Source organism: Acomys russatus, chromosome 26 (genome assembly GCF_903995435.1).
Source record: "Acomys russatus chromosome 26, mAcoRus1.1, whole genome shotgun sequence".
Classification (NCBI taxonomy): domain Eukaryota; kingdom Metazoa; phylum Chordata; class Mammalia; order Rodentia; family Muridae; genus Acomys; species Acomys russatus.
The window spans coordinates 35,553,981-35,570,769 of record NC_067162.1 but is presented as its reverse complement, the minus strand read 5'-3'; the positions used below and the strand labels follow the sequence as shown (position 1 = coordinate 35,570,769).

At 42.5% G+C, this 16,789-nt stretch overlaps 1 protein-coding gene across 2 annotated transcripts in view; it reads left to right on the top strand.

Moving 5' to 3' along the window:
* The first annotated feature begins 3,744 nt into the window (after window positions 1-3,744).
* The window catches only part of Ddx19b (DEAD-box helicase 19B), a 48,283-nt gene continuing 35,238 nt past the window's right edge, over window positions 3,745-16,789 (top strand). The window contains exons 1-6 of one of the 2 annotated variants that reach the window (XM_051169087.1): window positions 3,745-3,935; window positions 7,145-7,193; window positions 8,156-8,209; window positions 9,243-9,378; window positions 9,650-9,742; window positions 13,827-13,929. In XM_051169087.1, coding sequence (XP_051025044.1) covers window positions 3,879-3,935; window positions 7,145-7,193; window positions 8,156-8,209; window positions 9,243-9,378; window positions 9,650-9,742; window positions 13,827-13,929 — 492 coding nt within the window. In that variant the 5' untranslated portion in view covers window positions 3,745-3,878. The remainder of the gene's footprint in view (window positions 3,936-7,144; window positions 7,194-8,155; window positions 8,210-9,242; window positions 9,379-9,649; window positions 9,743-13,826; window positions 13,930-16,789) is intronic. The other variant, XM_051169086.1, reaches the window with a different exon arrangement.

Sequence of the window (16,789 nt, the reverse complement as noted above, 5' to 3'; positions counted from 1 at the left end):
AAGAGTAAAAGCTAAGGATACTTGACTGTGAGTGAGGCACCAGGCCAAAGGCTTTTGGGATCTCAAAGAACCCAGGTAGCTGCAATGGCGACGTGGGATTAAGTACAGGCGGCTGAATTATAGTGTCCAATTGCTCGCTCTTCACACACCGCTTTGGGTACCGTGCATTCTCTCCTCAGGAGTCTCACATTGCTTATGTTAAGGGTGGACTCCGGGAGTCTAGATTTTGTTGTTGCTGTTGTTGTTTTCGAGACAGGGTTTCTCTGTGTAGCCTTGGCTGTCCTGGACTCACTTTGTAGGCCAGGCTGGCCTGGAGCTCACCGAGGTACGCATGCCTCTGCCTCCCGAGTGCTGGGATTACAGGCGTGTGCCATCGGGTCTGGCTTTTAAAAGTAAAAATTAAAACTGCTTTTTGGCAATTTCATTAAAGGGTCATAGCAAATCTGGTCGCACTCATCTTCCTACTGTTTTTTTAAAATATTTATTTATTTATATATTTATTTATTTTGTATACAGTGTTCTGCCTGCATGTACACCAGCAGGCCAGAAGAGACCATCTGATGACATTATAGATGGTTGTGAGCCACCATGTGGTTGCTGACAATTGAACTCAGGACCTTTGGAGGAGCAGTCAATGCCTTTAACCTCTGAGCCATCTCTCTAGACTAATCTTTCCACTCTTTAATCTGCCTACCATCACCCAGATATTTGTTAATTTTTATTCCCTTCATTGAATGTCTGAAGTAAAATGTTAGTTTTGGTTTTTATTTATTTACTTTTTGTTTGTGTGTTTGTTTGTCGTTTGGTTTTTTTGGTGTGTTGTTATTTCTTCTTTCTTTCCTTCTTTCTTTTTTTTCTTTTTTTTTTTTTTTTGAGACAGGGTCTCACCACTTACAGCCCTGGGTGGCATGAAACTATGTAGATGAAGCTGGCCTCAAATTCATAGAGATCCACCTCCCAGTGCTGTCCGAGTGCTGGACTTAAAGGCTTGCATCACCACACTAAGGTGTGTATAGTTTAATTTAGTTTGTTTTTTAATAAAAAAAAGTCTTGTTAATCTCCAACTCCTTGTTCTCCCACCTCAGCCTCTCAAGTACTGGGCTTACAAGTTGTACCACCGTGCTTGGCCTGAAGCACAATTTTTGATTTGATTTGGTTTTCTTTAGATTGTCTCAAAAGAAAAAAGAAAATGAGCCCATGGAAAATGATTTCAGAGGATAAGATGAGGATTCAGGTGATGGTGATGGCTCATGCAGTCCCAGCACTGTGGAGGCCGTGGCGGGCAGATCACTGTTAGAGAAACCTGTCTTTAGTGGTATTGCCGATGGCTTTAATGCTGTATATGCACACATGGGAGTGTGTTTCTGCTGAACAAGGGCAACCTGTTCTGTTATATTGTATCTTGCATGATTTAATGTTCAACTTCATTATACTTTGCATTTTTCTTAACCTTTGGTAGCCCTGAAAAATCCAAAATAGCCTAATTTTTGTTTGTTTGTTTGTTTGAGACAGGGTTTCTCTGTGTAATAATAGTCTTGGCTGTCCTGGACTCACTTTGTTAGACGACAATGGCCTTGAACTCGCAGAGATCCACTTGCCTCAGCCTCCTGAGTCCTGGGATTAAAGTCGAGCTCCTAATTTTTTTTTCCAGCTGACTTTCCACAGGGTTTCTTCTGACTTGAATTAGGATTGTGGCTCCCAGGCTGTGCTTGGCTGTCCCCCCACCCCCCCCCCATCCTTACCTACTTACCATTGCTTGAGGTTAATTCATTGTCATGGAATATTAGTAAACTGTTTTCATATGTCCCAGGAAAACCCTCAGTTTCTTTCTAGGGACTCAACAGGGATAAAAGCCTGTTTGATCTCAATTAGAGGAAAGCAAATATTTCAGTCTTTATTTTACTATTCAAAAAGCTAGAGATATTTTTTCCTTTTAAAAATTATCCAAAGCTGGGGGCTGGAGAGATGGCTCAGTGGTTAAGAGCGCCACCTGTTATTCCAAAGGTACTGAGTTCAATTCCCAGCAACCACATGGTGGTTCACAACCATCTATAATGTGATCTAATGCCCTCTTCTAGTGTGCAGGTGTACATGCAGACAGAACACTGAATACATAATAATAAATAACTCTTTTTTTAAAATTACTAAAACTGGGGCTGGAGAGATGGCTCAGTGGTTAAGAGTGCCACCTGCTCTTCCAGAGGTCCTGAGTTCAATTCCCAGCAACCACATGGTGGCTTACAACCATCTATAATGTGATCTGATGCCCTCTTCTGCAGATAAAGCACTCATATGCAATAAATAAGTCTTTTATTAAAAATTTATCCAAAACTAAGGCTGGAGAAATGGCTTAGAGGGTAAGAGTACTTGCTGGTCTTGCAGAGGACCTGGGTTTGATTCCCAGTACCCACATGGTAGTTCACAGCCATCTGTAAGTCCACTTCTAGGGTATCTAACATCCTCTTCTGACTTCCCTAGGTGCCAGACACACATGTGACACACGTGAACTTGCAAGCAAAATGCTCATACATGTAAAATTAAATAAACAAGTCTTTAAAACATAATCCAAAGTAAATAAGTAAAATGCCAGCTACACAACCTCTACCTAAGGAGAGCCAGCCATCTGAAGAAGGCATAGATAACACAAAAGTCATGTGTTTTCTTTTATTTGTTGTTGTTTTGTTTTTTGAGACAGGGTTTCTCTGTATAGCCTTGGCTGTCATGGACTCACTTTGTAGGCCAGGCTGGCCTTGAACTCACAGTGACCCGCCTGCCTCTGCCTCCCGAGTGCTGGGAATACAGATTTGCGCCACCATGCCTGGCTTGTGTTTTCTTATTAAGCTGTTTTTCCCATTCCCTCCAGGAACTGAATTGGCTTGACTGAACAGACTACTTGTTCTTTCTGGCCTCTGATACTCTACCAAGACTGTTCCTTAGCACTTCCTTTTGTTATTATTATTTTTTAAATTTCCTTTTGTTATTTCAAAGCTCAATTTTGGACAGATCTTTGAGCACTTAGGTTCACTGGACTGATTGCCAAGACTTAGACTTACTAAATTGAAAAGAACAGATACTATTTTGAACTTAGCTAAGTCCAATAAGCTTATACACTGGAGCATTAAAAAACAAAAACAAAAAAACGTGAAAAGTTGGGCTGGAGAGGTTAAGAACACTTGTTGCTCTTCCAGGGGTCCTGAGTTTAATTCCCAGCAACTGCATAGTGGCTTATGACCATCTATAAGGAGATCGGGTGCCCTCTTCTGGTGTGCAGGTGTACATGTGGGCACAACATTATATACATAGTAAGTAAATCTTAAAAACAAAATAGCTGGGCTGGGGCGTGGTGGCACAGCCTTTAATCCCAGCGCTTTGGAGGCAGAGGCAGGCGGTTTGCTGTGAGTTCGAGGCCAGCCTGGTCTACAAAGCGAGTCCAGGACAGCCAAGGCTACACAGAGAAACCCTGTCTTAAAAACAAACAAAACAAAATAAAAACGTGAAAAGTTAAACAGTTTTCTCCCTGTATTCTGACTGTAATAGTTATGTGTGCTTCGTCTATGTCACCATGCTGATGGTGATTTCCCGCCTTCGGTCCAAGATCATTTAACCCTGGCTACCTCAGTTGGGCAGTAGGGCGATCTGCGGCAACGGGTGAGGGGTGGGGACTCGCAGAGGATTGTGGCTGCGCTTCGTCCGCGGACTTCAGGGGCGCGGAGCTGACGCGAACTCTGACGACACCGTGGCGCGCCGCTTCCGGTCTTCTGCACGGCAGTGAATGATTTCCCCCGGGCCGGAGGTGGGCTTCTCCGCGACCCACCTGAGCCCGCGGTCGCATCGCCCAAGCGGGCGAGCCTGCCATAACTGCCCCGGCACCGGGGACCATGGCCACGGATTCTTGGGCCCTAGCAGTGGATGAGCAGGAGGCCGCGGCTGAGTCGGTGAGTTGTCATCAGCCTCTGGAGGGCTAGGGGGCCAGTGCGGGTCAGAGTATCGGTCCCTTGGAAGGACACTTCTTAGATTTCTCAGTGCAGAGTGGAAGACCCTAGCAGGATGGGGCCTGGACCCAGAGCTAGTTTTGATTACCTGACTCCTTCACTTTGTGTAAACTCAAGTTGGATCCTTGGCACCCCACGGTGCTCAGCCACCTGCCTGTCTTCCTGGAATCAGAGTTGTAATCGATTGTACTCAAAACCTTGGATGGCAATTTGTTTGTTTCTGTAATGCTTTATTTACTATTTGTCTGTGAGAAGGATGGTAATTTTTATGTATCTTTAGATCTGAGTTTCTTGGGCTCAGGGACCATGTCTTACCCGAGTGTGTGTGTGTGTGTGTGTGTGTGTGTGTGTGTGTGTGTGTGTGTGTGTGTGTAGCCTTAGCTCTCTTGGACTCACTTTGTAGACCAGGCTGGCCTCGAACTCACAAAGATCCACCTGCCTCTGCCTTCCGAGAAAGGCGTGGGCCACCCCCCACCCCCGATTTTGTATGACTCCTCAACTTTGGTTATTGGTGGTGAGTGAATGTCTGACCAGTCTGTCAGTAAATCCTCTTTTGGTTGGCTTGCTTTCTGAACTTGCTACATACTAGCAAGATATGACTTAAATATTGCTATGTAGATTTAATTTCTAAACATTCTGAGTTCTAGTAGTGCTTTGAACCTAACTCTACATATGTCTGTGAATTTTCCAAGAATAAGGACCTTGTTTTTTTGTTTTTTGTTTTTAACTTCTAAAGAGTATAAAGATTTGAGCTGGGTGTAGTGGTGCACTCCTTTAATCCCACCACTTAGGGAGGCAGAGGCAGGCAAATCTTTGTGAGTTCGAGGCCGGCCTGGTCTACAAAGTGAGTCCAGGACAGCCAAGATTACACAGAGAAACCCTGTCTCAAAAGACAAAAAAAAAAAAAAAAAGAGGTTTGAGCCTGGCATGGTGGTGTGGCACTTCTCATCCTATCTCTTGAAAGCTTAGATAGGAGGATTGCTTCAAGTTCAAGGCCACACTGGGCTACATAGTGATCTTGCTACAAAAGATATGAAAAAACAACAAAAAATAAAAATTTATTTTGGTTCAAAACTTTTATTATAATATATGTAGTTATTAATCCACATCATTTAAAGAGAAATAATGTTTATGGCTTTGTGCATTAAGCGGGTAGGTTTATATTAATTAATTGGTTTTTCAAGACAGGATTTCTTTATGTAACCGGCCCAGCTGTCCTGGAACTTGCTTTGTAGACCTGGCTGGCCTGGAACTCACAGCGATCCGTCTGCCTCTGCCTCCCGAGTGCTGCGATTAAAGCATGCGCCACCACTGCCAGGCTGCTTTCATTTTCGATCAGAGGGATTCCTTCCTTCAAGTCAAACATACTCTCTTCTTTTTCCTTGTCCTTCCTTCTCTGACACAAGGTCTCATCTCTCTCTCTCTCTCTCACTTTTTTTTTTTTTTTTTTGAGACAAGGTTTCTCTATGTAACTCAGGCTGTCCTAGGTATGTGCTACCACACCTGGCTCAGTAGCTCTCCTTTTAAAGCTCCTTGAATACTAGAATTAGACCATGTTCCTGGCAGAATACTGGGAAGTGCTTTAGCAATGGACTCAGTGTAAGGAGCACCTACTGTATGTCAAGCAATGTACTGGTGGCTTCAAACTTACTGTTAACATGTTTGTTTTTTTTTTTAAGATTTACTTATAGAGCCGGGCGTGGTGGTGCACTCCTTTAATCCCAGCACTCGGGAGGCAGAGGCAGGTGGATCGCTGTGAGTTCGAGGCCAGCCTGGTCTACAAAGTGAGTCCAGAATAGCCAAGGCTACACAGAGAAACCCTGTCTCAAAAAAAAAATTTTTTTTTTATTTATTATGTATCCAGTGTTCTGCCTGTATGTATGCCTTTGTGCCAGAAGAGGGCATGAGATCTCATTACAGATGGTTGTGAGCCACCATGTGGTTGGTGGGAATTGAACTCAGGACCTCTGAAAGAGCATCCAGTGCTCTTAACCACTGAGCCATCTCTCCAGCCCTGTTAGCATGTTATTGATCCTAAGAATGAATAAAGGATCCTTATGTATTTATGATTTCCTTTTTTCCCTTTGCTGATCGTCTTCATCTCCTCTCTCCCATATGTTCCTCCCTGTTGCCCTGTAACACGAAAGCAGACAGATTCTAAATTTTATTTTAGTTTCCACAAAGACAAATGGAGTTCCTCCATCTGCAGCTAACCACCCATTCAAACAATTTTCTTCTTTCCTACCTTCCTACCTCCTTTCCCCTTTCCTTGCTTTTTGACTTAGAGAAAAGACAGAGATCCTGTCAGTGGCTTAAGAAATAACTATCTCTTTGTAAATGATTTCTCATTGTTTTTCCCTTTACTAGATATTTTGGGATTAGTCTAACTGCTAGATGCAAGTGGAAATATTCTCTGCCATTATGATCTACATGTTCTCATGGGCAGACGAAGTCAAGCCAGGATGTTTCCAAGTTTATGTCCTGATCCTTCTCGCCTTGAAACATTTCTGTGATCTGTTTCTTTTTTTCTAGTCCCACCCCAGCGTGGTGTGGGTGATTCTGGTTATGTCTGGTGCTCCAGTGCTCCAAGATGTGCCCAGTTAAAGTGTCAGACCCGAGCCCAAGGCGGCTTGAGTGTGAGACCTCATGTTAGCTGTGGTAGCCTGGCTCACGGAGCCAGCTCGTGCCTCGGTCCTGTCACTGACGCTCGTGCTGCTCCATATTTCCTGTCTGGGGTTGGATGTCTAAAGTAAGACGACATTTTTCCAGTCTCTGCATTACTTTACTTTCAAAACATGAGAAAATGACGTGTCTGACAAAATCTCACCGAGGAAAGTCTATAAATCAAAGCATTAAGCAAACCTATTATAATTCTGCCTAGAAATTGTAATTAGAAGTGTGAATTTGGAGCTACTTTGTAATTCTTTTTTTACCTACTGCTGTTACTTATGGGAAATTTTGTTATTCTCTTTCAACCATTTAAAAGCAAAAGGGAGCCAGCAGAAAACCTAATGAACCATTTTTAGTGAATACACCTAGGGAGTCGGCCTTGAGAGCAGCTCTTCCACTTTCCTTAGGGAGGCTGTGTGGCTTTAAAGTCTTTTAAGTGATTTTTCCTGACACTTTCTGTTTTCCCCACATTCTCCATTTAGTTGAGCAACTTGCATCTTAAGGAGGAGAAAATCAAACCAGATGCCAATGGTGAGTAACTAAAGCTAGTTTGTTAACAAATATGATTTTTCTTTATTTCTAGTTTGATGTAGCAACTACCTGGAAAATAACTGCCTTTATACTAGACAAAGGAGTAGTAGATATGGATATTTTTTATTTTGTTTTGCCTTGGGTATCAATAAACTGGGTTGTATAATCAAAGAATATTTAAGATAAGAATGAGAATACCTAGCTAGCATGTAAATTATTCAGTTTATTAGTTACCATAGGACTATGACAGAAATGAATTTTTTTTTTTTTTTTTTTTTTGGGTAGCCTTAGCTGTTTTGGACTTCCTTTTTGACCAGGCTGGCTTCAAACTCACAGAGACCCTCCTGTCTCTTTTCTGTTGTTGTTTGTTGGTTTGTTTGTTTGTTTGGAGACAATTTCTCTGTGTAGCTTTAGCTGTCTTAGACTCACGTTGTAGACCAGGCTGGCCTCGAACTCACAGCGATCTGCCTGTCTCTGCCTCCCGAGTGCTGGGATTAAAGGCATGCGCCACCATGCCTAGCTGATTTTTTTTTTTTAAACTGTTCTTGGTCTTCAGTTCTTGGGTGAGATGCATGAACTCTGAGCAGTTGTCAGTTTACATGCTCTAAATATCATCCTACATTTATATCTGGTAGCTGTAAGGTGGGAGAGTAGAGCTTTAGCTTGCCTGCGGTACACAAACAAGGCGCGAGGTTCCCCAGAACCACCAAAAAAATGTCAGTGCTGTGGCACAACTATGTCATAGTCTTAAAATAGGGTAATGGGGCCTGGAAATAAGCACATCTGACACATATGAGTAGTGTTTCTAAACCTTATTTAGAGAGAATAAAATGGTTTTAGTAGTGGCTTTGTTTCCTCATTTGTTTTGCTGCAAAGATTTGATAATTTCTCCCTTTAGAATTATAGTCATCTTGGTTTCTGGATAAGATTTTGAATTCCATCTACTTTGTATCCCCATCAAGGTGCTGTTGTTAAGACCAATGCTACTGCAGAGAAAGCAGAAGAAGATGAGAAAGGTAACACGGCCTTCACGTTATAAATGAGGCTCCATGCTCTAAGGAAAAAAGGTTATGATGAGGCTTTATTCACTCATTTATTAAGATTTTTTTGATTTTGGTTTTTCGAGACAGGGTTTCTCTGTGTAACAACTGTGGCTGTCCTGGACTCGCTTTTGTAGACCAGGCTGGCCTCAAACTCACAGAGATCCACTTGCTCTGTCTCCCGAGTACTGGGGTTAAAGGCAGATACCACAATGCCTGGCCTTTCCACCATATTTTCTGAGATGGTCTCTCATTGAACTTGGAGCTCATGAATTCAGCCAGACTGCTGGCTAGCAGATTCTAGGGACCCTTCTGCCTGCTTATTAGCATAAGACTTCACTGTTAGACCTACCTTGGCTTGACATTGAATAGGCATCACAGTGCTAGGGTAAAAGTTTAAATTCAGTCAGTATGTAAAAGAATTGATGGTTTACATTTCAGAGAAATTTTCTACTTCTTACTATATTTTAAATATCAAAACTGAGGTATTAGGAAGCCCAGTACGTACATACGAACACACACATACATGTGTGCGTGTGTGTGTGTGTGTATACATATATATGTTTTACTTAAAAATACCTATGACTGTGGTTGTTAATAAATTTGTGGGATTGGGGGTTGGGGGGTGTTGTGACAGAGTTTCTCTATGTAGCTTTGGTTGTCTAGGAACTCACTCTGTAGACCAGGCTGGCCTCAAATTCACAGAGATCTGCCTGCCTCTGCCTCCCTGAGTGCTGTAATTAAAAGTGTGCACCGCCACCACCAGCAAATTCATGGACTTTTAAAAACTCTTGTTCTTAGCCGGGCTGTGGTGGTGCACACCTTTAATCCCAGCACTTGGAAGACAGAGGCAGGTGGATCTCCGAGAGTTTGAGGCCAACCTAGTCTACAGAGAGAGTTCCAGGACAACTAGAGCTGTTACATAGAGAAACCCTGTCTCGGGAAAAAAGCAAAAGCCAAACAAACAAAAAACAAAGACAAAGAAGCCTCTTGTTCTCTTTTTTCCTAGAGGACAGAGCTGCTCAGTCTTTGCTCAACAAGCTGATCAGAAGCAATCTTGTGGATAACACCAACCAAGTGGAAGTGCTGCAGAGGGACCCAAACTCCCCGCTCTACTCAGTGAAGTCTTTCGAAGAGCTTCGCCTGTGAGTGTTTGCTTACTTTCTTTGTTGAGCTAGAGACCATGACCCTGCTACACGTTTACCTACATGAGGTTAATAACAATGCCTTTAGCTGCTTTGGGCTGTCCTATAAAATGCTTGGGAAATCTGTAAAGCTTTAGCTGAATTCTCACATTGTGTTTAGGTGTTCTTTTTTGTGTGTGTGTGTTTAGGTGTTCTTAAGTTTATACTGTGTGTACAGTGAAAATGCTGTGTTCCTCAACCTAAATCCTGTCATCTTTAATGGTTTTTCTAGGAAACCACAGCTTCTCCAGGGAGTCTATGCTATGGGTTTCAACCGCCCATCCAAAATACAAGAAAATGCATTGCCTTTGATGCTTGCTGAACCGTATGTAACTCAATATAACTACATCTATCACTTGCTTTTTAAAAATTTAAAAAGAAAATTTAAGCCGGGCGTGGTGGCGCACGCCTTTAATCCCAGCACTCGGGAGGCAGAGGCAGGCGGATCACTGTGAGTTCGAGGCCAGCCTGGACTACAAAGCGAGTTCAGGGCAGCCAAGGCTACACAGAGAGACCCTGTCTCGAAAAACCAAAAAAAAAAAAAAAAAAAAAAAAAAAAAAGAAAATTTAAGCCTATAATTCCAGAAATTCAGGAAGCTGAGGCAGGAGGAAGAAAAACTGAAGGTCTGCTCAAGCTATAAAGTGAATTCAAGTCCAGCCTCAGCAATTAAAAAAAAAGTGTGTACCATCTATTTGTCTGGCTTTTTTTTTTAAAAGACGAGGTTTCTTTGTGTAGCCTTGGTTGGCTGTCCTGGAGCTCACTCTATAGACCAGGTTGGCCTTGAACTCAGTTATGTACCTGCTTCTGCCTCCCAGGTGCCCACTGCCTGCCTTGTCTGGCTTTTAAAAAGGGGTTTTATTGCATTTATTTTTGTGTGTGCATGTGCGTGTGTGTGTGTGTGTGTGTGTGTGTGTGTAGTACGGAGATTAGAAGACAAACGGAGTCAGTTCTTGACTTCTACCATATGGTTCCCAGAAAATCAAATTCATGTCATCAGGCTTGGCAGTAAGCATCTTTCCCAAGCTAGTCCCTAATTGTTAATTTTAACCTCAACATACTGTTATGAGAAGCTTACGACATTCAGTGAATTTTAAACAATTTTATAGAGAAAAGCCCATAAGACCACTACCTAGATTCTGCCGTTAGCATTTTATTGTTCTTTTCACATATCTGTCTACTAATAGATCTTTTTGGTGTTTTTGCTTGCTTTTGGTGGAGTGCAAGGTTAACTTTGGAGCTCTAGTAATAGTGTTGTTTTGAGACAGAATCTCAGTATGGCCCAGGCTGGCCTTACATTCTTTTATGTCAAAGATGAATTTTTCCTATATCTGTTGGAGTGTGTGCTATATGCTTCCCTTAGAGGCTAGAAGAGAGAGAGGGTTACAGGTGGATGTTAGCCTACAGACATGGTGCTGGGACCCCAATTGGAAGCCTCTGGAAGAGTGGCATACCTTGCAACTGCTGAGCCATCTCTCCAGACATGATGATTTTTGAATTTCTGATCCTCCTGCCTTTATATCCCAAGTGTTAGGATTACAAACACGCACAACTATGCCAAGTCTGTGGGATGATGGGTATCAAACCTAAGACTTCCTGCATGCTAGGCAAACAGTCTCCCAACTGAGACACATCCTCAGCTCCCTAAGTTTATTATTTCTGCTTGTCATGAACAGACACTTCCCTGGTCTTGACTTTTATTTCCTCATTTTGTCTACTCCTTTTTAAAATTTTTTATTTTTGCTAGCTTATAGTAATTGACAAAATAATGGGTTTTATTATGTCACTAGGCTAATACCCAGCTTTGACTCCCAACTCTAGGAGCTGTAGCTCCCTTTCTTTTCTGACCTCTAAAGGTACCTGCATACATGTAGCATACACTTAAACAGATGCGTTAAGAGGAAAAGTCTCTGAGCGTGGTGGTACATGCCTTTAATCCCAGCACTGGGTGGGGCGGGGGCAAGGTGAGGCAGAGGCAGAGAGATCTCAGTGAGTTGGAGGTCAGCCTGGTCTACAAAGTGAGTCCAGGACAGCCAAGGCTACACAAAGAAACCCTGTCTTGAAAAACCAAAAAAGAAAAAAGTAAAAAGGAAGGGAAAAAAGAAAAAGTCATCTTTAATTACATAGGCAAATTTAAAAATTTACATTACATCTCTATTATATAAGACATTTTGTTATGATATTTTCTTTTTTTGAGATAGGGTTTCTCTGTGTAGCCTTGGCTGTCTTGGACTCGATTTGTAGACCAGGCTGGTCTTGAACTCAGAGCGATCCATCTGCCTCCGCCTCCCAAGTCCTGGGATTAAAGGTGTGTGCCACCACACCCGGCTTTTGTTGTGATATTTTCAAATGATGTAATTTGATATATTTATATACACACACACCTTTTGTTTATGTCTAAAAGCCTTGTGCTCCTTCTTCGTTTCTTTGTCTGCTTCTTGAGATAGGTGAGGGCCTGCATCTTGTTATCTTGAAGGCACTGAACTTGGTGCTTGCCACTTGAGCCATTTGTCTTGTTTTTAAGGACTTTACAGTAGGTTATACTTTGTAAGTTGGGGGCTTGTTTGAGGGTCTCATTTGTGCTGCCTGAGTCTTTACATGAAGGAGAGGAGATGGTTGCCATGCTGTTTATATGACTGTTTCAAACTAAGTGTAACCAGCACAGAAAGAAGCCCTAAGAGGCAGAGCAGTGTTGGGTCCATGGTGGGGGTTTGAGATGAGGGAGACAGGGAATGAGAGAAAAAGATGTGAGTGGAGAGATACTGGGGAGCCAGAAAGGGTAGGACCTTGTAGGCCATTAAGAGATCTGAGTGAGGGGCTGGAGAGATGGCTCAGAGGTTAAGAGCACTATCTGCGTTGCTGGAGGTCCTGAGTTCAATTCCCAGCAACCACATGGTGGCTCACAACCATCTGTAATGTGATCTGGTGCCCTCTTCTGGTGTGCATAAAGACAGTGTACTCATATACACAAAATAAATAAATCTTTAAAAAAAAAAAAAAAAAAGAGATCTGAGTGAGGAGCTGGAGAAATGGCTCTTTTGGTAAAGGTCTTGCTGTGTAAGTACGAGGACCTGTGTTTGGATCCCTAGCATCTACATAAGAAGCTAGGCGAAGGGCTGAAGAGATGGCCTGGTGGATAAGAGCACTGTTCTTCCAGAGGACAAGGGTTCAATTCCTAGCACCCACATGGCAGCTCACAATGGTCTGTAACTCCAACTCCAGAGGATCTGACACCCTCACACCAATATGCATAAAATAAAATAAAAGTATAAAAAAATCATTTTAAAAATTATTAAAAGAAAAGAAGCTAAGCATAGTGCATAGCACAGTGTACATGCCTTTAATTCCAGCACTCAGGAAGTTCAAGGCCAGCCTGTTTTACAAAGAGAGTCTAGAACAGCCAGAGCTACACAGAAACTCTGTCTCGAGATACAAACAAAAAAAAGAAGCTAGGCATAGCAGTTATCCATGCCAGTAAGGAGCCTGTCCTCAGGCGTCTTGAGGCAGGGACTGGAGAGTTGCTGGGAGTTGTTGGCGAGGTCTAGCCTAATCAAACAGCTCCACGTTCAGTAAGAGACTCTGTCTCAAAAAAGTAAAAATGGAAAGCTATTGAGGAAGGCAGCTATGCTATTTAGGGTTTTTTTGTTTTGTTTGTGTGTGTGTGTGTATATGAACTTGAGATAAGCTTAGGTTATCTGGGAAGAGGGAACCTCAATGTCTACATCAGACTGGCATTAGGCAAGTCTGTGAGGACTTTTCTTTTTTATTAATGATTGATGTGGGGGAGCCCAATCCACTGTGGGTGGTACCATCCCTGGGCAGATGATCCTGGCCTATATAAAGAAGTAAGCTGAGCCATTTGTTGGTGGCACAGGCTTTAAATCCCAGCACTTGAGAGGCAGAGGTAGGTGGATCTCTTTGCGTTCAAGGCCAGCCTGGTCTACAGAGTGAGTTCCGGGACAGCTAGAACTGTTACACAGAAAAAACCCTGTCTCAAAAACAAAAAACAAAAACCAAAGAAACAAAAAGAAGTGAGCTGAGTGAGCCATGGAGAGCAAGTCAATGAGCAGCATTTCTTCACAGTCTGTGTACGTCACTTCGCGCCTCCAGGTTCCTGTCTTGACAGTCTGTGACCTGGGGAACAAGCCAAATAAACCCTTTACTCCCTAACATGTATTTAGTTATCATCTTTTTGTTTTGTTTTGTTTTTGTTTTTCAAGACAGGGTTTCTCTCTGTAGTCTTGGCTGTCCTTGGCTCACTTTGTAGACCAGGCTGGCCGCAAACTCACAGCAATCCACCTGCCTCTGCCTCCCAGCGCTGGGATTAAAGGCGTGCATCACCACTGCCCAGCCCATAATAGTGCCATTTTCATAATGCTGAAGCTTCTAAACATTTTCTTTTCTTGTACAGCCCACAGAACTTAATTGCCCAGTCCCAGTCTGGTACTGGTAAAACAGCTGCCTTTGTGTTGGCCATGCTCAGCCAAGTAGAGCCTGCAAACAGCTATCCCCAGGTAAGGACTTGGGGATTTGTGTTTCTACTAACATATAACCTAAGGGGATAATACTGTTCCTGCACTAAAAGCCAGGCCGTGGGTAGTCAAGGTTATTTACACTTGTAATCCCAGTATGGTAGGCAGACAGAGTTGCTATGAGTCTGAGGGTGGCATGTGCTATGTAGTAAGTTACAGTGAGATCTAGTCTTTTTTCCTTCTTTTTCAAATGGTCAGCCCTGAAATGTATACTTACAAGTAACTGAACTGAGCAGGTTGTATTTATAGATTTAGGAACACAAACATACAGACATACACCTACACTACACATATACTTTTAACAACAGTTAAAGAAAAAGAAGCAATGAATTTGAAAAAAAGCAGGGGTGGGGTACAACAGAAAGTTTGGAAGGAAGAAACAGAAGAAGGAAAATGATATAGTTATAATCTCAAATAATTAAAAAAAAATAGAAGAAACCTTTATTAAAGGAACTTTCAAATGCCGGGCAGTGGTGGCATGCTGCTTTAATCCCAGCACTCGGGAGGCAGAGGCAGGCAGATCTCTGATTTGGGGCCAGCCTGGTCTGCAGAGTGAGTTCCAGGACAGCCAAGGCTACACAGAGAAACCCTGTCTACATTTCAAGGCGTTTCTTTACAGTTATAAAACTCATTTTGAAGTATGGAGCTTTCTGTTGGATTTCTTTTCTTTTTGAATTTGTTATTTATGTATATGTGTGCAGGAGGGCATCAGATCCGCTGGAACTGGAGTTGCAGGCAGTTGTGAGCCGCCTGACATGGGTCTTGGGAACTGAACTCGGGTCCTTGGCAAGAGCAGCAAGCTCTTAATCCCCAAGCCATCTCTCCAGCCCTGGATTTCTTTTCTATTAATTTAATGTCTCCTGTATATATGTACATTTGTGCATCAGGGGTGGGCTTGGTGCCTAGAGAGACCAGAGGAAGAGTGCCACATACTTTGGAACTGGAGTTAGAGATGGTTGTGAGCTACAGTGTGGGTGCTAGGGGTAAAACCCAGCTCCTTAACACTTTCTCTATGGTTTGTTTTCCTTCCTTCCTTCCTTCCTTTCTTTTTTTCTCTTTTTTAAGATTTATTATTTTTTATTATTATGTATACAGTGCTCTGCCTAAATGTACCCCTGCAGTCCAGAAGAGGGCATCAGATCATATTATAGATGGTTGTGAGCCACCATGTGGTTGCTGGGAATTGAACTCAGAACCTCTGGAATAGCAGTTGGTGCTCTTAACCTCTGAGCTATCTCTCCACCCTGTTTTCCTTTCTTTTTGAGACAGGATCTCTCTTATTATGTAGCCCTGGCTGTCCTGAAACTTGTCATATAGACCAAGTTGGTCTGAGACTCACAGAGATCCACCTGCCTCTGCCTTCTGAGTGCTGAGATTAAAGCATGTGACACAGGTGCACCATGCCCAAGTATCAATTATATTTTCATGACCTTATCCACCACATACATAACAAAAGAAAAAAGAAAAAAAGTCCACACAGAGTTAAAAATAGACAATTATCTTTATATCCTCTCTCATGATTTAGGACTTATATGTCCTTTACTTGGATTCTATCCTTCCATTATTTAATATTTAACCTTTTTTGTCCTCCTTTCTATATGTTTTTGGTTTTTTGAGACAGGGTCTCTGTTTTAGCCTTGGTTGTCCTGGACTTACTTTGTAGACCAGGCTGGCCTCAAACTCATAGCGATCCACCAGCCTCTGCCTCCCGAGTGCCTTTCTATATGTTACATTGTGTCCACCTGTACATTTGTTAGCACATACATATTAAAGGCTAGGATCCCCACTTGAAAGAGAACGTATGTTTTTTGACCTCCTTAATACTTTTTTTTTTCTTTTCGGTTTTTCGAGACAGGGTTTCTCTGTGTAGCCTTGGCCATCCTGGACTCACTTTGTAGACCAGGCTGGCCTTGAACTCACAGCGATCCGCCTGCCTCTGCCTTCCGAGTGCTGGGATTAAAGGCGTGTGCCACCATGCCCAGCTCTCCTTAATACTTTCTAAGGCTATCCATTTTCCTGCAAATTTTGAGTAGTATTCCATTTTATATAGCTAGTACATTTTCATTATATATTCATCTTAAAGAAACCAAAATTTATTTTATCATTTTTTAGAAAGGGTCTCCCTCCTCCTCTTTCTCATCTTTTGAGGTCTCACTCTGTAATTTAAACTGTACTCAAACTTATGGTTTAATTCAGGTTAGCCATGAACTCAGAGCAATCCTCCTGAGCCTCACATGCTGGGATTCTAAGCATGAGACACCACATCTGGCTTGATCCTTTTTTATAAACCAGAACTCAGTTGAACACCAATAGAATGGCTGGTCTTTCAGTGGTCACAAAAAGCTTAATGTATTTCCCATGGTGCACCGGTCCTAGAGTACTACTAATAGGTTGGTGCTTTTACTGGTAGGAAATCTTCATTTGCAATTCTCATAGATTAGAAACTTCTGACAACTGCCTGACATGGTGGTGCACGCCTATAATGCTAGAATTTGAGAGGCGGAGACAATTTGAGCTTGAAATTAAGACTACCTGGGCTATATAGTCATCTGGAAGCCAATTTTGCCCCCAAAAAGAAGAAAGGAAGAAAAAGAGAAAGAGAATTTTTTTTTAATGTAGGATGTTCTGTCTGCATGTACACCTACATGTGAGAAGAGGGCATCATATCCTTTTATAGATGGATGTAAGCCTGCATGTGGTTATTGGGAATTGAACTCAAGACCTCTGAAAGAGCAGCAGCTAGCTGTTCCTAACCTCTGGGCCATCTCACCAGCTTCCCTTTCTAACTGTTTTGAGACCAGTTCCTAGTATGTACCCTTGGCTCTTCTCGAACTTCCGATGA